Genomic DNA, 20,675 nt, shown 5'->3' on the forward strand with positions numbered 1-20,675 from the left:
AGTACTGTCATTCTTTTCTCTTGTCATTCCCTTGGAATGGCCTTTCATTTCAAGACCCCAGTAAGTTGAAACAGTTATGTTCTCTTCAGCAACAAGGAAATGGAATGGAAATCTCACATTCAGACATATATCCATACATATCCCCTTCCTCTTAAGAATTTACTATCTAGTTCCCCCTCCCCAAGTAGTGGCAAGTGATTTTACAAAGATTTGGGGAAGAAAAAGATTTGAAAACTATTTAGTTCAAACTACCTCTGCTGCTTCTGATTTTAGAACTGGCCTTTCATTGCCAAAAGAAGTTCTAGATAACTACTGGTCTAGTACTTTATTTTACAAATGAAAAAGTCCATAGAAAGTAAATGATTTTCTCCAACTCACATATCTAACAACATAATAAAGATTAGAAATAGTGTCTCGATGTCTTGTCCAATATATTTCCAACATTAAATTCTCAAGTATCCTCCCCTATTCCACATACAAATTGAATAGAAAAAGGGGGCAGGTTTAGATTCTAAATTTTCATTAAAAAAGGGTTGTGACTCAAAGTAAAGTATTGCTGGGAGGCCATAAGTGCTTAAGAGAAAAGATAACAGAAAGTGTAAATAATAATAGTGTGTAGAATTAACTGAGTGAAGACCTCTTATGGGAATATAGTTTTAAATTATATTTTAATTGTGACTTGAGACTTTCCAATAACTTGAGAACTATAACTAGAAAAATTGCATGTATTTGTCCCCCACTGTTTTCTACCACCTCTTATTAATTAGCATTTAAGTACCTCTTTTAAAAGCAATTTATTCTTTTGTTTCTGAGTTAGATTTCTGCAATTAGAATGCAAGCCCAGACTCCCCTAATCGGAAAAAAGGCCAGGTAGGAATGGGAACTTCTATGTTCAGGATATTTAATCTGGTGTTTTGCACTCCTTTTTTTTTTTTTTAAACTGACAAACACCCTGTCAGATGGGAAATGTCCTTTCTTTCGAGATCATAATAAAACCTTTTTTTTCCTTTTTCTTATTCTGAGAGTCTGATTATTTTTGCGGTTGATACTGTCCCACACACTTAGGAGGCTCATCCAGGACATTCCTATTTCCTCCTGTACCAAATTCTTGGGCAGGTATCCTCCAGAGAATTCCCCGGTGGTCCTTGGACTTAGCTCAGAAACTCCCACTCTGATGGGATAAACTCCCGAAGAGAGACATACAGAGAAAGTAAAAACAGAAGTGGGCTAGCAAAGCTAGAGGATTAATTTTTGCCCAGCAAAATAAGCCAGCTAAGAAAAGTTTGAAATCAATCAGGTAAGTTATGCAACACACAAGGTAAAGGCAAGAACTGGTAAAGGGAGGAGGGACTCTGCCAAACAACTGGATAATGGGAAAATCATAGGCAGCTTGAGTCCATAAGGATTCTCCTATTTTCCTTTAGTAAGATCAAGAGAATCTTCCATTAAAAGAGGACAAGATACTGTGAACTTTAGGAAAGGAAAGTAGCTGGTTCTAAACCTATCTGGTGTCCCGGGAAGATAGCCCTTTAGGAAGAATTGGGATTAAGTCCCAAAATTTACAGGGATTAAATACTGTTACTTTGGGCGGTACCCAGGTGTCCATCCGCTGGAGAGTTGGGTGTAAATTCAGAGGAGCCTTCAATAAGGGTTCCGAAGGCTTCTACTCCAAGGAGGGGCCAAGAATGGGAGCTTGATTGATTTAAAAAAGCAGGGTGTGTGTGTGTGTGTGTGAGAGAGAGAGAGAGAGTTGTGTTAGTCTTCTATGTTTCTCTTAGTCAAATTACAAAGGAAAAGATCTGGCTATTTGGAATTTTAAAAGCATTTGTTTTGTGTATAATTGGACTTATGCAAATAGTTTTTATCTAGAGAGAAGAAGGACTAGTTCCAAAATAGGTAAAGTTTTTAACTGCCATACCTCCTCCCCCCCCCAAAAAACAAAAAAAAACCCTGATATTTCTGTGAACCCAAAACTGGACAATTTGGGTCTGCAGTAATAGTTAAAGTTATAACTAATGTTATGTTATAACTACTTATAAAAAGTTATAAAAATGTGAAAACATTTTAGCAAATTTTGAGGTTTCTGAGACTTAAGTTTTAAATTGCTTGACACTATCAGCTAAGTTGAGTTGGTCTACTATACTTTTAAGTAGGCCTAATTTGCATGATTAAAAGCCTTCTGAGGGCCAGAACTTGAGGCTTACAGGGGGAAAAAAACAAACAAAAAAAAAACCCCAAAACGCCCTCTCTGGGATTTTCCAAGCTTCTTAGGTATGTGAAATCTAACTTGGCTAGGCTGTTGTCCTTGGCCAGCCTGAATTCTTTTAGGGTTTGTGCTGGTGCCCCAAAATCTTTAACATGGACTCCCACCCACTCTGGCATTTCTGGCATGGAGGGTGGGACTAGGCCACAGAACTGTAGTTTGGCACCTGGGTCCAAAGTCTGACAATGTCTTAAAACCCTGTGGACAGACTTGAAAGGGCAGTTTCCCGCCATCTTAAATTCTGGGGCTGTGTGTATTTAAACTGGAATTCTGGATCTGGAATTGTAAGAGATAATTACTAAAATTGTGAACTTGTTTATTCTGGTATATTTTAGAAATGTGGGTACACTGATACTGAAGTATTGTTACTAGAAATTTAAATCTGTATTTGAAGAGGTCACATATTTGTATCTCCTAATTAAATGAAATATATTTAAGCTATTATGTTACTTGCTAAATTGTATATTGTCAGCCCCACTCAATACACGAGACCCTCATAGAAGAAATTAAAAAGACTCTCACAAGAAAGCTAGAAGAAAAATGGGAAAAGGAAAGGGAAGCTTGGCAAGAGAGTCTGGATAAGTCATCCCACTCATTTAAAGATAGAGTGGATAAAGAAATAAAATCCTTGAAAAACAAAATTAGTGAGTTGGAAAAAAAAATAGCTCTCTAAAAAATAAAATTGGTGAAATGGAAAAACATTCCATAGAACAAAACAACTCACTTAAAAACTCAAAAACTCAATTGGACAATTAGAAAAAGATATTTAAAAAGTGAGTGAAGAAAATATTTCATTGAAAATCAGAATCAAAGAAATGGAATTGAATGACTCAAGGAGACACCAAGAATCAATCAAGCAAAACCAAAAAAATGAAACAATGGAAAAACATGTCAAATACCTTCTTGGGAAAAGAACAGACCTGGAAAATAGATCTAGGAGAGACAATCTGAGAATTATTGGACTCCCTGAAAAATATGATAAAAAAAAGAGCCTGGACACTATTTTCCAGGAAATTATCAAAGAGAACTGCCCAGAAGTTATAGAAACAGAGGGCAAAATACACATTGAAAGAATTCATCGATCACCTACTGAAAAGGATCCTAAAATCAAAACACCAAAAAAATATAGTGGCCAAATGCCAGAACTATCAAACGAAGGAAAAAATATTGCAAGCTGCTAGAAAAAATCAATTCAAATATAAAGGAGCCACAATAAAGATTACTCAGGATCTAGCAGCGTCCACATTAAAGAATTGAAGGGCCTGGAATATAATATTCTAAAAGGCTAAGGAATTTGGTATGCAGCCAAAAATAACTTAACCAGCCAAAATGAATATCTTTTTCCAGGGAAGAAGATGGACATTCAATGAAATAAGTGAATTTCACCTATTTTTGATGAAAAAAAACAGAACTAAACAAAAAGTTTGATCTACAAATATACAACTCAAGAGAAACCTAAAAAGGTAAAAAGAAATCTTGGGAACTATATTTCTGCTATCATGATATATAAAGAACACATATATACTTTGTTCTAGAAACTAGAGGTGGAAAGGAAATTGTACCCGGAAAAGGGTAAAGTGGGGGGTAGTACATCTCATGAAGAGGCAAAGAAAACCTATTATATCTGAGTGAAAGAATGAAGGGAGATGAACATAGTATGTATCTTACTAGCATCAGAATTGGCTTAAAGAGAAAAATATTAGACATATTCGATTTATGGTGAAACTTTTCCCACCTCATTGAAAAATGGGAGGGGAAAAGTAAAAAGGGAAGGAGTAAGCTAAGCGGAAGGGAATACAAAAATTATGAGGAAAAGGAGCAAGATGGGGGAGGAATTCTAAGGTGGGGAGAGAGATACTAAGAAGGGAGGGTTGTGAGAAGCAAGTGGTGCTCACAAGGTTAATACTGGGGAGGGGGATAAGGGGAAAGGAAAGGAGAAAAGCATAAACAGGGGTTAACAAGATGTCAAGTAATACAGAATTGGTAATTCTAACCATAAATGTGAATGGGGTAAACTCCCCCATAAAGAGGACGCAGTTAGCAGACTGGATTAAAAACCAGAATCCTACAATATGTTGTTTACAGGAAACACACCTGAAGCAGGGAGATACATACAGAGTAAAGGTAAAAGGCGGGAGTAGACTCTACTATGCTTCAGGTGAAGTAAAAAAAAGCAGGGGTAGCCATCCTCATCTCAGATCAAACAAAAGCAAAAATTGATATAATTAAAAGAGATAAGGAAGGGCACTACATCTTGCTAAAGGGTAGCATAGATAATGAAGCAATATCAATATTAAACATATATGCACCAAGTGGTGTAGCATCTAAATTCTTAAAAGAGAAATTAAGAGAGCTGCAAGAAGAAATAGACAGCAAAACTATAATAGTGGGAGATCTTAACATTACACTCTCAGAATTAGATAAAACACACCACAAAATAAATAAAAAAGAAGTCAAAGAGGTATATAAGAAAGAAGTCAAAGAGAACATAAATATAAAGAAGTCAAAGAGGTAAATAGAATCCACTGAGTGGATGCCCATCAGTTGGGAAATGGCTGAATAAGTTGTGGTATGTGAAGGTAATAGAATATTATTGTTCTACAAGAAATAAGCAGGCTGATTTCAGAAAAGCCTGTTAAGACCTATATGAACTGATACTGAGTGAAGTGGACAGAAGCAGGAGAACACTGTACACAGTAACAAGAAGATTATGTGACGATCAGATATGACGGACTTGGCTCTTCTCAACAATATGATGATTCAAGACAATTCCAACAGACTTGAGATAGAAAATGCTAATCATACTCAGAGACAACTATGGAGACTGAATACAAATAGAAGCAGAGTATTTGGTTTTTCATAGTTTTTCTCTCATGGCTTTTTTTTCCCCTTTTGATTTGATTTTTCTTGTACAATATGACATATAGAAATATGTTTTAAAAGACTGCATATATTTAAAGAATATCAGATTGCTTGCTAACTTGGGCAGGAAGAAGATTAACAGAAAGAGGGAGAAAAATTTAGAACACAAAATCTTACAAAAATTATACTGAAAACTATCTTTACATGTATTTGGGAAAAAAATTTTTTTAAAAAGGGGTGGGCTTAGGGGAAAGGAAAGGACCCATACCTGCAAAAGTGATTGTAGTAGCTCTTTTTATAGTGGCAAGGAACTGGAAATTAGGGATTGGAAATTAACTCATGGTATATGAAAGTAATGGAATATTTTTGTTCTACAAGAAATGAGAAGGCTGATTTCAGAAAAGTCTGAAAAGACTTACATGAACTGATGCCAAAATGAAGTGAGTAGAACCAAGAAAACAATGCACACAAGGGCATTAGACAAATACCTAAGAGGGAAATGGACTATAATACCTAATGAAACAAACTTTTCATAAACAAAATTCATATTCACCATCTCCCTAATATCCAAAAGAATAATTATTATATATTTTTGTTTCAATGAATTCATATCATATTAAGGGCAACTACATGGTAATGTACCTTATATCTGGCACACAGATATTTTAGTTTAGTTTAATTATCTAAGATACTCTGTTAGAATAACAAATAAATACACTTTTAATTTGATCCTTTGTCCTCAGATTTTCCAGCATATAAAAGTTTCTAAGGAAAGCAGTAGTATAATACCTATCTATACCTTGATATGCTCAAGTAATTTTGGATACTAGGTCCATGTCTCTCCAAAAGAGACAACTACAACTGCTGCTTTATTACCTACCTATTGGAGCATGATTTAATTTAATCCTTAAATAAACTGCAGATTGGTGATATACAAAGCTGTCTATACAACTTTTCTTGCCTGCTAACTCCTTAGAAGTTCACTGGGCTAGGATAAAGCTGATACTTTGGCCCTTTACTCTAGGATTATGAAAATCCTAGAACATCCAAGTGTGTCATCTCCCTGGAAAACAAGGCAGAATAGAAAAAGCTGTCAGTTTTTTGCAACTAAGCAAACTCTGTTTCCTTCCTCTCATACATATAAAATTGATCTTTATACATTCCATTTTAGGGATGGAGGATAAAGTTCTGCTTTCCAGGGTCAGGGTGAAGAGAAATCAGGGAGGGAAGGGCGAGCATCTTGAAAGACACTCTACTGGTTAAGTGACTTCTAAGGATAACCAAGAAATATTGTGTTTCTTCTTCCTTTTCTCCCTTTCTTTTATTCCTTCTTTGTTTTAGCTTTTTTCTTCTTAGTTTTCTTCTCCACTCTCAACTTCTTTCTCCACTTTCTCTCCTCTTGCCATTTCTATTCCTCCTCATTTTTATTTTTTCTCCCCACTCTTCCTTTTAATCTCTTTCTTATTTTTCTCATTTTCAATTTTACCTTCACTCCCATATAATTTTCTCCACTTCTCTTCACTTACTTTATTTGATTAGACAAAGATAAAAATTTGTTAGTCCAATTCCCTCCTCTCTACCAAATCCCTTCACTACCAATAAGAACAAAAAAAAATCAAACAAACAAACAAAAAAAAACCTTGGGACATATTCCCATTAACCTACAGTGTTACAGAAATCCAGACATCTAGACATCTGAACCAAAATGCAATAGTCAGAAAACATTTTGCTTTGAACATATATTCTGGAAGGAAATTTCTTAGTCCTAGCCAAAGTTAACTAATTTTATTTTGTTTTGACTAAATAATTTCCATACATAACAAATGTTAAATTTGGAATACTTTACCATAGCAGGTTCTCCAAGGAAAAGAGGAAGATGATTGATTTCATCATCACTCAATTGTTTTGCTAATATCTAAAGAGGTAAAGAAATAAATTGTGAATATAACATGAAGCTTCATAATAAATATTTCTTAACAGTGGTTTTGCTGAGACAATTTAATACTTTTGAGAAAGTATTTAAAACATGAGAATCAAGAAAACTACTAAAATCCACATGCAGATTTTACTTTCATATACCTATTAAATTACAAAAAGAAGCATTTAATTCGGTATAAATTTTTAAAAAAGCAAATATTTGTAAAGTGTTTTAAGATTCATGAGGAAATGTATCCAAGATCTGGAATGAGGCAAAGATGTTCATTATTTTATTAGAGCTACAACAACAACAAAAAAAGGAAATTGAAGGAATAAGTATAGGTAATAAGGAGACTATTCACTTTTTGTAGCTGATATGATAGTTTACCAAAAGAATTCTAAAAATTAACAAAAAACTAATAAAAACAACTTCATGAAATTTGCAGGATACAAAATAAACCTATACAAATTATTAGCATTTCTCTATACTGTCATCAAAATCCACCAGAAAAAGATGAAAGAAATTCCATTTAAACTAATGACAGTATAATATATTAGGGACTTACCTGCCAAGGAAGACACAGGAACCATATGAATATATTTACAAAATACTCTTCACACAAATAAAAATCTAAATAAAATTGGAGATCTAAATAATTAGAGAAATATTTATTTTTCATGGTTGGCCAAACCAGAATAATAAAAATGATAACATTACCTAAATTAATTTACTTATTTGATGTAATACCAATCAAATTACTGAAGAATTATTTTATAGAGCTATAAAAAAAGCAAAATTCATCCAGAAAAACAAAAGATCATGAATATCAAGAGAATAAATGAAAAAAAAAAAAAGTGGGAAGGAAGAGGACCTAGTAGGACCAGATCTTGAATTCTGTTACAAAGTTGTAACATCAGAACAAGTTGGGACTGGGTAAAAAAACTGAAGTTTATCAATGGAAAAGATGAGGTACACAATACAAAGAAGCAAATAAACATGGTAAATATTTGATAAATTCAAAGATCTTGGCTATTGGGATAAGAATTTATAATCTGGAAAAAAAAACACACTGGAAGAACTATCATGCAATATGGCAGAAACTAAGCACAGTTCAACATCTCACTCATATAACAGATAAATTCAAAATGGGTGCACCAGTTAGTCATAAAGAGTGATATCCTGAGCAAATTAATAGAGCAAGGATGAAATTACCTTTCAGATCTATGGCTAGAGGAAGAGTTTATGACACCTGAGTAGTTCACAGAAGACAAAATGAATGATCTTGATTATATAAAATTTTAAATGTTTTACATGATAAAATCAATGTAGCTAAAATTAGGAGAAAAGCAGAAAACTAGAAGGAAAAACTTTGTATCAAAGTTTTCTGATAAAGGTTCAATTTCTCAAATATATTAACTCAAACTTACAAGAATAAGAGCCATTCTCTAACTGATCATTTTTTTTAAAATTATGAATTAGCAATATTCAGAGGAAGAAATCAAAGTTACCAATAGCCAAATGGAAAAAAAAAAAAGATCTAAAACACTAGTAATTATTAGCAAAATGTAAATTAAAACAAATCTAAGCTATCACCTCACATCTATCAAATTGATTAAGATGGTAAAAAAGGAAAATGACAAATGCTGTAGAGCTTGTGAGAAAACAAATACATTAACGCTTTGCTCATGGAGCTGTGAACTAGTCAACTATTATAGAAAGTAATTTGGCACTATACCCAAAAAGCTATTAAACTGTGCATACCCTTTAATTAAGAAATATCACTATTAGGGTTATGCCCAAAAGAAATCAAAGAAGAATAGGACCCATATGTACAAAGACATTTGCAGCAGCTCTTTTTGTGGTGGCAAAGAATTGAAAACTGAAGAGGCTCATAAACTAGGGAATGGCTAAACAAGTTTTAGTCTGTGAATGTGATAATATTTAAATAAATGACGGAAGTAGTTTCAGAAAGAACTGGCAAGATCCTTCTAAACTGAAGAAAAGTCAGCAAACCAAAAGAACAATTTGCACAGTGACAGCAATATTGTTATAATAATCAATTTGTAAACACTTAGTAATAAGTGTAATACAATTCCAAAGAACTCATGATAAACATGATATTCACCTTTAGATAAAGAACTAATTAACTCAGAGTATAAACTGAAACATTTTTTCTTTATTTCTTTTTCATGTATTTTTGGGGGTGAGAGGGGGTAGTGAGAAATTTGTTTTGCATAACTATAAATATTTATAATAGGCTTTGTTTTCATTGCTTTCTCATCAGGTAGGGGAAGGAATTTGGATTTGAAAAAAGCATAAAAAGGTTTAATCCTTTAAAAAAAAAGAAAAAAGGTTTAATAAGCTTTATATATATTTAACATGTTTTCAATGTAACTGACTACATTAACATAATTGAATTCATAAGAAGAGTGAGATAGTTACTATCATTTACCCTCATGTTTAGTTAAGGAAACCATGGCCTGGAGAATTTAATATACTAAATAGATGTCAGAGATAGGATTTTAATAGAGGTCTTCCTGACTCCAAGTTCTGAGCTCTTTTCACTTCAAGCTGTCTTCAAAATAATCTACAATGATAGCCAATAATGTTGCTGCCTCATAATTAGTGTTCAATTTATATCTTTAAAAATTAAGGTACCAACATGTCATCAAATAATTAAGCTATTTATTTAGTTCATTAGATTAAATTTTATTTTTTGGCAGATACTACTATAAGTTTTCAGGTGATGATGATGATGATGATGATGACCACAATGATTAACATTTCTATGGCACCTATTATGTGTCAGGTACTGTGCTAAGCACTTTACAAATGTTATCTTAAGATAAAAAGCTCCCAACATTTTAGTTAATCTAGTTTTGCACCCACAGAATTCAACATCACCATTACTAAGATATTCAATCAAAAAATCTCAAAAATTGAGACAGAGACATCAGAAGCATATATATTGATCCAAAGTTAAACACAATCTTTTCAGTAACAGTCAATAAAACTAATTGAAGATCTTCATAAGATCTTCCTGAGGTAGTCTATCTCATTTTTGTATACCTGTTAGAAAGTTTATATTTTGGGTTTTTTTTTTCTTACATAAAGCCTAATATGTAGAGGGCAACTTTTATTCTTTGCGGCTAACTAAAAAAAGTCTGATACCTTTTCTACCTGATTGATAGTGAAAATATTTGAAGGCAGCAATCAAAGCATTCTCCAAAGTTTTCTCTTTTCCAAACTAAATCCCTGACTTATTTCAACAGACCATTAAATAGATTACCTTGAGGACCTTCACTATTCTGACAATATTCCTGTGGATTTTCTAGCTTATTTATGTCCTTCCTAAAAGCATGGTCCCAAAAATATACATATCTCACACACTGTTCTGATCAGAGTTCAGTACAGTAGTATTATGGCCTCCTTGGTCCTGGACATTTTGTTTTTATTGAGGTAAACCAAGGTAACATTGGTTTACTTTGCTTCTAGATAACACTATTAACTCAAATTGAGCTTACAGTTCATTAAAAACCCAGATCTTTTACAGATGGACTGTTATTTAGCCATACCTTCCCCCACTTCATACTTCTAAAGTCAATTTTTTAACACAAATTGAAAACTCCATTTAAACAAATTTCATAAGCATGGTTACTTAACTACTTACTTCATCAAAGGTGGTGTAAAAAGCTGTAGACTTCAGAAGAGAAAAGAAAAAAATTTAAACAAAATACAAATGGAATAACATTATTCAAAGAGGAAGAAAAAATAATATTTATGACCACAAATCCTAAACTGTCTTTGGCTAAGGACACTTCTAGTGCTTGGAAAGGCAATTAATAAACTGAATGAATAACAGAATAATACAGAACACCTGTGGCATCCTACACCAGTAATTAAGCCATATTTAAACAATGCCCTTAAGAGGGATTTTAGTTGTCGTGTTTTAAAAAATCTGAATGCTATAAAATAATATATACTTCCCTAGCACATAAAACCAATGTATTCATTTTCACATCCCTAAGAAGAATCTGTCAAATAATCAGTGTAGAGAATGCCAGGTATAAGAAATCCCTCTGTTAGAGGAGAGCTGCCTGAACTGCACAAGCATTGATTTAAGTAAATACACATACCCAGTAAGTGCCAGAGGCAGTATTAAACTCATCTTCTTGACTTCAAGCCCAGAATCTTGCTCATTATATCATACTGCCTCTGTTATTATTTCATATATTAATTTAAGAAAGTATTTTGGTAATAGCACAGAAAAAAATGATCAAAAAGCCACCATAAAGAAAATAAATATCACACCTGCAATCATTATAAGAATAACAAGATAATCAATCAGAAAAATATAATTCAATTTTACAGGTCATAAAATTATTTTAGTAATAAGTTTATACTTAACTAGTGCTTTGTGACAACAAAATAGCTTACATATACTGTCTCTTTTGAGCTTTACTACAACTCTGTTAAATATGTAGTTCAAACAAGATCAGCATCTATAATTTTTGTTTCTGTGTCCCCAACACCAAGCAGAGTGCCTGACACCATAGTAGGTGCTTAATAAATGTTTATTGATTGATTTACTGCTTACTCATTTTACAGGTTAAAAAAAAAAAACAGGGTCAGAAAATGTAACTCATACAACTAGCTCATCCTATACTCTAAAAGCAAATAAGTAAAAAAATGAATAAATTCAAGATATTTTTCTATCAGTGATCTCAGATAAATGGTTAGCTTTTAGGTCATCTCCTTATCACAATAACAAAATAAACAAATCACATATACCTCTGCTGTTAAAAATCTTTTTGGACATTTATTAACTGTGGTAAAGACTTTTCGGAGTCCAGTTTCCAGTTGTGTCAGCAACAGTATTATACAGTCAGCATATCTATAAGAAAGATCCAAAGTTCTTCATAAAAATTTATGCAATCAAATTTTACAACATCCAAACAGCAGAACATGATGTTATAAATAAGACAAATTAAACTACTTCCTTAAGCTAGAAATGAATTTGAAACAAAACAGAAATAGAAATCAAAGTCTATTTGTATTTTTTTTTTTTAAATAATGCCTCACAGGATTTAATGAGGCATCTTTTGCGATATCCAAATGGAAGACTATGTGATCATGGCTATCTTATTTGATTTTTCTTCAATAATAAACTATTCAAAAATATTAGAGCTACAGTGAGTCTCAAAAGGATTTAAGATGTATAAAAATGTTTGTGGTAGCTCTTTTTGTGCTGCTAAAAAACTGGAAATTGAGGGAATGTCCATCAATTGAGGAGTAGCTGAACAAGTTATGCTATAACTTGTGCTGTTAGAAATAATAAAGGAAATAGTTTCACTAAAAACCTAGTAAGATTTATATGAACTGATACCAAGTGAAGTGGGAAGAACCAGAGTACTATTCATAGAAACAGCAATACTATAACAACCATCAACTATGAAATACTCGGCTTGGATCAATATAAAATTCCATGGCAATTCCAAAGGACTCATGATGAAAAAAGCTATCTACCTCCAAGAAAGAACAGATAAACTAAGTACAGATTGAGGAATTTTTTTTTTTTTTAATTTTCTTTCTTTTTTTTTTTTTTTTCAACAGAATAACTTGGAAATATGTGTTGCAAGACTTAACATGTATACTGGACATCATATTGCTTGCTTTCTCAATTGGGGAAAGGGGCTAGAAGAAGGGAAAGAATTTGGAACTCAAAATTGTAAAAATAAATGAATCTGAAGGGAATGAAAAACTTTAAACCTCACCAATCACATACTAAGCCTCCTAACTTGCTTTTGCTATTTTCTTATATATTCTATCTTTCCCTTTGTTATAGTCTTCATGAAGGCAAAGGTCTTATCTGATCGCCATAGTTTTTTTTGAACTTCCCAAGCATCAAGAAGAGTGACTTGTTCAAGAAAGGCTATTAATAATTGCACATGTTTAACCCATAGCAGACTGCTTGCTGTCTTGGGGAGGAGGGAGAGAAATATTTGGAATACAAGGTTTTACACAAGTGGATATTGAAAACTATCTTTGCATGTATTTGGAAAAATATACTATTAAAATAAAAAAAATTAAAAAGAAATAATATATTAATTTTATTTTAAAATGGAAACAATGTAGAAGAAAATGAATTCATTTAAGCAACAATTACTATAATAAAACTTGAATAACAAATGTTTTTAGATTAGCTATCAAGAGTTTTATTTCTGCTTTCTTCTCATATAGTTGATAGTTTGTTAAGTCGTGAAACTCGATTCTTTCATTTACTTTTTTCAAATAGCAAACAATTAAGGAAAGTCAAAATTTTTGATACCCCAACTCCAAATCGAAAATGTAATTCTTCACTTACCTATGTGATCTGAATTTCATTATTACAGCTTCCCAAAATGGGATCATGATTTTCAACACAAAAGTAGATTTCTTTATCAGTTCTTCAACTACTGACAGAACTTCATCATTAATATCTGTGCAGAAAGAATTTTTGCAACAACCAATTTTTAAAAATTAATAATACTAGGGGCAGGTAAGTGGTGCAGTGGATAGAGCACCAGCCCTGAAGTTAGGAGGACCTGAGTTCAAATTTGGTCTCAGACACTTAACACTTCCTAGCTGTGTGACCCTGGGAAAGTCACTTAATCCCAATTGCCTCAGCAAAAACAAAAAAGCAAAAAAACAAAAAACTTAATGCTAGCCAACACCCAAGAAATTTAAAGTTTACAATGTATTATAGAACTAAGTTCCTTATGTTTATGAACATATATAGTACTTGATGCAACCATCATTTACACTATTCATTTCTGTATCTATAGCTCCATGAGACTATTGACTGGTTCTCAATCTCTGATCCTCTACATAATTCTTTTCTCAAAGTGTCCTAACTATATTATAATAGATCTATATTCATTACACATAGGATTTTTCATGCGTTTCCTTCACTATTCTCATTTCTTTTCCCAATTTTTTTTTCTACTTAATTTGCTTTTTAAAATCCTTTTTAAGCTTTTCCGAGAATTTTTTAACTGAGAAATCACATTTTTCTTTGAGGCTTTACACAGTCATGTGGTCATTACTGAATTGCCCCAGGATAGGAGTCTTGTTACAGAACCCCTGGCGTAAGGCTGGCTGATATTGTTGGCACTCATTCTCCTCCTATCTCAATGTGACAGACTTTTCCTGCCAGTGTAGTAAGTTGCTATTCTTAGCCCAATTCTGAGACTGTTTTCTAGTTATGTGGAGGGGATTTGAAGAAGACTTATTCTGCCAAGATGGCAGAATATTTCTAAGAGGCACAGGGTCTAGAATGATGAGGTGAGAATCTCATTATGTTCTACCATGGTCAGACTACATTGGGAGTTTTTTTATTCAGTTCTGCATATCATATTTATGAAGAACACTGAAGCTAAAGAGAATAAAGAGGAAGGCAATTATCATATGTGGGACTTCAAGATGATGCAATAAAATTCCATGTCCGAAAAGAGACACCAGCTAAGGTAAGAGTCCTCAGCGCTTTAACTGAATTCTGCCCATGACTTAACATTTCAATAAAAACCAAATCTGGGGGCTTTCAGCCTTTTCTGACGTATGTAATATATTAGTGAATAAAACCAAGTGAATCCATCACTTTTCCTGATACTTATAAGCCCCAAAGGAGAATATCTGCTTGCAAAAACTGGGCCATGCTATTTTTTAAATTCTTTTGCTTCTCCTGGTTGACTTTGTGCATTTGTCAGGTCTTACTGTCCAGGTCAACTAGCTCAATGCTATATATATATAGATAAACATCTGGTTTTTGTCCAATAGATTTGGTTTGGTAAAGTTCCAATTATTGTTTCAGACATCAACCTTTCTAGGATCCTATTCTGCACCCTTATTTCTGGTTACTACATCTATGAATCTGGCAGACACCCTTTTGATATATTCCCATTCTCCAAGGCTCTTCCAGATAGACTCGTCAGTCTCTGGTCAAGAGTCAAAAAAGTTTTGTTTTAGTAGCTTATGGATAAGGAAATTCATTACTCAGGTCTTCCGAATTTTTCTTCCATTGGGATTTAGCAGCAGTAAGTTTGCAGTGATACTTTCCATACTTTTCTTGAAGGTTTTTAGACTCTCAGTTTGAAAACTGTCTCTGATATTTTAACTGTTTCTTTCAGTTGGTCTGGGGTGATTCAATTAGCTTCTTAAATCTGTTATTTTTTTTTAAGTCAATTTTGTTTTCATCTATCACAAGACTAGCATCTGAGTCCTCTCCTTTCCAGAAATCTTGTGGCTATAGATCTCAAACTCTAGGACACCTCTGCCCTTAACTTGTCTCTGTGATGCTTCTCAGTACGGAAGCTCCTTTCAGATAGCAATCTGCTGCTACTATTAGTGGTCTTCCCCTGGCTCCCAGCTCACTAGAAGGCTGAAGAGAATAGATTGACCTTGAAGTCATTAAAAAAGAAGTACCTTTTGTTGGTCCTTTTTCTTATTTCGGTTTCCTATTAGTCTATGGTAATTAAATCAGGGTTTAATAACCTAAACAGGAGAATATTCCAGACTCCAATTTTAATAATTATCAAACTCCAATGATTAATATATATGTAAGATGTGGAATACATAATAAGAACTTACTAAAAGGACTAAATCCTGATAATAAATTCAGTCTAGAACCAGTGACCCATTTCATCACTTCGTACATGTTCTCTTTGTTGTGATGGTGGTGATAATGGTATGATAGTAGCAGTCACATAGGCACTGCTAGGCACTGGCACTTGCTAATATTATCTCATTTGATCTTCACAACAATACTGTGAGGAAGGTGCTAGTATTATCCCCATTTTGCAAATGAGAAAAATGAGGTAAACAGAGGTTAAGTGACTTGCTAGTAAGTATGGCAGGATTTAAGCTCAGGTCTTCTTAACTCCAGGCTCATTACTTTATCTACTGTACCACTTAGCTGCCAATACTCCTATGTGACAACATCCTTGCCTTCTTCCCCTCTTCTCCAATACCAGAGAAAAAGACTATTTTTTAGTCTTACACTTATACCATCTGGCTGGTATCAAAAAGTGGCCTTTTGGGACTTTGAAATATAATTTTCTTTCACTTAGGAAAATCAAAGACCAATTTCTCATATAGTTACTACCAAAAAGATAAACCAAACTTCTAGAAATTGACCAGAAGCTCTTCTGACAATAGGACCCTCTAACATACATAAGTATATAAAAATTGAAGAATACATTTTATATCAAATTACTCCTTCCTGTAATTCATTCCCAAAAGTAGAAACAATCACAATTCTACTTTTTTTTATATTTATAATCTAGTGATATATGTGTTTTACAAAGAGAATTCAAATGGGGAAATAGGAAATATAATACTTGCCAGGGAAAATTATCAATTCCTTTAATTGTGTGAAAGTTAGAAAAGGCCGATGTATGAATTTAAAATTAGTTCGCTGAAGATAAATTTTTAATAGTTGTCCCAATCCTGCTGTCAACAATACCAGCATAGAGCAATATCTAGGGGAAAGTACCATGGAAATAAATTAGGAAAAATATATTAATTTATATGTATGCAATTTATAGAGCTAAAAAAAATTATGTCTTGCATCCCCAAATTATGACACGCTCCTACTCATCTGCAAACATAAGGCTGGGAATGAAAAAGTAGCAATGACAGAACAAAAACTAGTAAACTGTCATCTCTATTCAAAGACTTAAATACATTTCATGAGGTCAGGGCTGCATTTCATTGCAATTTTCAGGAATTAGAACAGTATTCTTCATCAGCTTAATAAATATTTATTGTTAAGTATGTTAATCACTGACAACCTCTTAGAATCTTCCTCTCACCCAAGGTCCTGTGTATTCTTTTATTGACTACCTATTCTTCATATTAATTCCAGGCTAGACATGAGAACCATCTAGTTATAGTATTAATACTTTTTCTTATTTCCAAATGTTCTATTCCTATTCCTAAATGTTCAGGCTTGAGGGCGAACAACATGTGTAAGCCATTACAAGGACACATCGAATAACCTTATGTTTGTCTGGGAACTTACACAAATTGACCAGCCTTGAATGTTAGAACATCTAACCCCCCTGCACTGACCTTGCATCTCAGTTATGGAATCAGGACCAGTTTCCAAATGGTAAATCAAAATAACTGGACCGCATTAATGTATGGATGATGCTCTATAGTTCCTTCTCCCTTTGCTTATTTCTATAATTACCATGTGACTTTTTGGGGATCTTTTGCAGGAATCCACTGAATTGAATGGCCACTGCCCCAGACTGCATGGTGGGGATCAGAGATCCACTGACTCATCTCTCAGCAGTCCCACAGATAGTCTCTATATAAGTAACCCAGATGGTAATTAGACTCCCAGACTTTCTCTAGTACAATCGCTTGTCTCTTGGTTAGCTATAGGGAGAGGCTCACAATTTCCTTACTTGAGAATTCCAGACTTATAGTCATTTATAACATTTCATATCTTATCTAGTACTAAACATTCTAAAATGAATGCTCACCTCATTAAATAGGATACATCTTTTGAAATAAATATGTGTAGACCCAGATCTATAATTTGAGAATTAAACTCCCTGTCCCTATTTTTACTTTATTCCTCAAAATGTTTTTCCTTGGTTGTGCGAATATGAACTGAATAACATTCATACCAAAACCTAAAAAGAAATACATTTTATCAGCAACTTACTTTGGAGGAATTTCCTGAGGAGATGCAAATCCATGCCACAAAATATTACGCAAATTGAGTCCACATGGAGAACCAATGAATACTCTGAGTATATTCATCTAATCAGGATAAGATGAAATTATTAATCACTAAATATAACTTTGAATTATTTTTACTTTCTATTGTTGCATTCATAAATTTTTAATTTAATCATTTCAGTTGATTTAGGAAGAGGTAAATTTGTTTAGTGGCAATAACAACTTATGCTAGAACTTCAAAAGATATTATGCTGCAAAAATATAGAAATTTAGTTAATTCATGATAATTTGTAAGAATGGAAAGTGCTCTGGACTAAAAGTTAAGAAACCTGGTTTCTATTTTACAGGCCCACTCTGATTTGCTGTATGAAATTAAGAAAATCAATATAAGTTTTTATACTTAAGTTTTTCTTTCTGCCAAATGAAAATAATACCTTCCCAGTAACCTACCTAATAGGTCTGTTAATGGTCCACCTAAGAGATCACATATATCTTGATTTTAACAAGGCTTTTATTGTTAGTGTCAATAATTATATCAACTTAACATTTTACAGCTTCCAAAATATTTTCAGATTTAATATGCACAAAATCTCTATGAAAAAGGCAGGGTAGGTAACTGTCATTCCAAAACAACAAAGCAGTAATTTGTGAGAGATGTAACTTTCTAAAGTCCACACCTAGTAGTTATTGGTTTAGAAATGGATCAGAAATGGAAACTCCTAAATTTTGACTCCTATACCCAATTTCCCCCCCCAAAACACCACTGTGATTCATTTGACGGATAAGAGTATATAGGTTATGCTTACAGAATTTAATCCCCCCCCCCAAAAAAAATCATATCTTCAAGACATGATAAAGTGAATCCATAAGTTAACAAAATACATCCAAAAAATATTGATAAGCTGGTATCAGTCTGACATAGATAGACACTGTTACAATGTTGTAAGACTCTATACTCAGTCTTTTGTTATTTCCAAAAAACTAAAATGATAAGAACAAGTGACAAGAAATTGGATAAAAATAAACACGAGGTCTTTTAAGAAAGACACTGACAAACTTGTTTCCAGAAGAAGTAGCTAGGATGGCAAAGGATCTTGAAACCATGTTACATGTGGAATAATGGAAGAAATGGCAAATGCTGCTTTAGATTAAGAAGTGATTTGGGGAATGACTGTTGACTTCAAATATTTGATAAAATAATCAAATGTCATATAAAAGTATACCTTGTGATTCCAAAGGCTAAAACTAGAATGAAAGAATATAAGTTACAGAGAAGTGAATTTTGGTCAATAGGTAGGACTGACTTTGTAAAAATTAAGAGCTATACCACCACTGATTGTCTTATGAAGTAGTAACTTTCTCATCACTAGTAATGTTCTTAGAGACAACTTCCTATGAAGATGCTGTAGAAATAATTTCTCTAGTAGTAGAAGGTTGGCCTGGATTTCTTCTATCATTCCTTACAATTCTTGGAAGCAATATGTAATATATTAGTTTTTGTTTTTTTCTGAAACACTATCAACTTGAAATCAGTGAAAGAATGAAAAATCCTACTCCTTTTTTTCTCTTTGCAAATTACAAATGAAGAAATTTACCACAGATTGTCCAAACACTTCAGCAAGTTCCTTAGATACAAGCAAGTCTCTTAAAAGAAATGGACATTCCTTTCCAATCAATAAGAACACCTACAATTCAAATAAAATTAATAGAAAAATAATTACTTTCACCTAATCGAATCTAAAAAGAAAAAAGTCACAAAATAATGTGTATGCAAAAGATAAAGAAAAAAAATTCATTAGAAAACATATTAATATAATAGGAAGTAACAATTATCTGAATCAAATAATAATTTTTACATCTATCTTTTGTATAATTCTGTCTTTAAGATACTTATAAACTATAAGTCACTTATAAACAATTAAACTGAGCAATCTGATAACAATTATTCTGATTTCTGAGCTAATAATAATAAATTATTAACTTAGCAATATAAATGGGTAATTGTTTTTTCTTTTATTTTTTCCCAAAAGTATTTTATTTTTCCAAATAAAGGTAAAGATAATTATCAACATTCACTTTTGTAAAACCGTGTACTAAATTTTTTTCCTTCCCTTCCTCCAGTCCAAGACAGTAAGCAATCTGCAATGGTTTTATCTATATCTATATCTATCTATCTATGTATACAATTTTAATCATATTTCCACATTTGTCATATTGTGCAAGAAAATAGACCAAAAGGGGGAAAAAAAAAACAAGAGGAAGAAAATAAACAAACAAAAAGTGAAAATACAATATTTTGATCCACATTCAGTCTCCTTAAGTTGTTTCTCTGGCTGTGATTGGCATTTTTCATCCCAAGTCCATTGGAATTGCCTTGAATCACGACATTGTTGAGAAGAACCAAATCTGTCACAGTTGACCATCACATAATCTGGTTACTACATAAAATATTTTCTTGGCTCTGCTCACTTCACTCAACTATTTGTTCCTATAAGTCTTTCTATGGGTTTTCCTACCCTACTCATCTTATACAACAATAATATTCCAGGTAATGCTTTCTTCTATTCTGTGATTTTTAAACTATATATTATACTTACATTACCCAAAGCTCGCTCCAGACATGATGTTAGTTTCATTAAGCTCAGAGGAACAGCTGCAGGTTGTGAACTCTTCAGAGCAACAAATATTTCAGGAAATAGCTATTATAAGATAATAAATAATAGATGTTAATCCAAAACCCAGCATTTCTTCTATCATTCCTTACTATTCTTGGAATCAATATGTAATATATTAGTTTTTGGTTTTTTTCTGAACTTTTTTTGAACTATCAACTTGAAATCAATGAAAGGAAGAAAAATACTACTTTTTTTTTTTTGTTGTACTAAAAACAACTACAAATACTAT

At 32.7% G+C, this 20,675-nt stretch overlaps 1 protein-coding gene across 7 annotated transcripts in view; it reads right to left on the reverse strand.

The window, feature by feature from the left end:
- The window catches only part of ERMARD (ER membrane associated RNA degradation), a 43,319-nt gene that overhangs the window by 16,568 nt on the left and 6,076 nt on the right, over positions 1-20,675 (reverse strand). For 6 of the 7 annotated variants that reach the window (XM_023503370.2, XM_031937450.1, XM_023503367.2 and 3 more), the window contains 8 exons: positions 20,369-20,470; positions 19,367-19,456; positions 17,755-17,852; positions 16,422-16,558; positions 13,408-13,522; positions 11,835-11,937; positions 10,714-10,743; positions 6,972-7,040 (listed from right to left, as the gene is read on the reverse strand). In XM_023503370.2, coding sequence (XP_023359138.1) covers positions 6,972-7,040; positions 10,714-10,743; positions 11,835-11,937; positions 13,408-13,522; positions 16,422-16,558; positions 17,755-17,852; positions 19,367-19,456; positions 20,369-20,470 — 744 coding nt within the window. The remainder of the gene's footprint in view (positions 1-6,971; positions 7,041-10,713; positions 10,744-11,834; positions 11,938-13,407; positions 13,523-16,421; positions 16,559-17,754; positions 17,853-19,366; positions 19,457-20,368; positions 20,471-20,675) is intronic. The other variant, XM_031937452.1, reaches the window with a different exon arrangement.

Source organism: Sarcophilus harrisii, chromosome 4, assembly GCF_902635505.1.
Source record: "Sarcophilus harrisii chromosome 4, mSarHar1.11, whole genome shotgun sequence".
Lineage (NCBI taxonomy): Eukaryota > Metazoa > Chordata > Mammalia > Dasyuromorphia > Dasyuridae > Sarcophilus > Sarcophilus harrisii.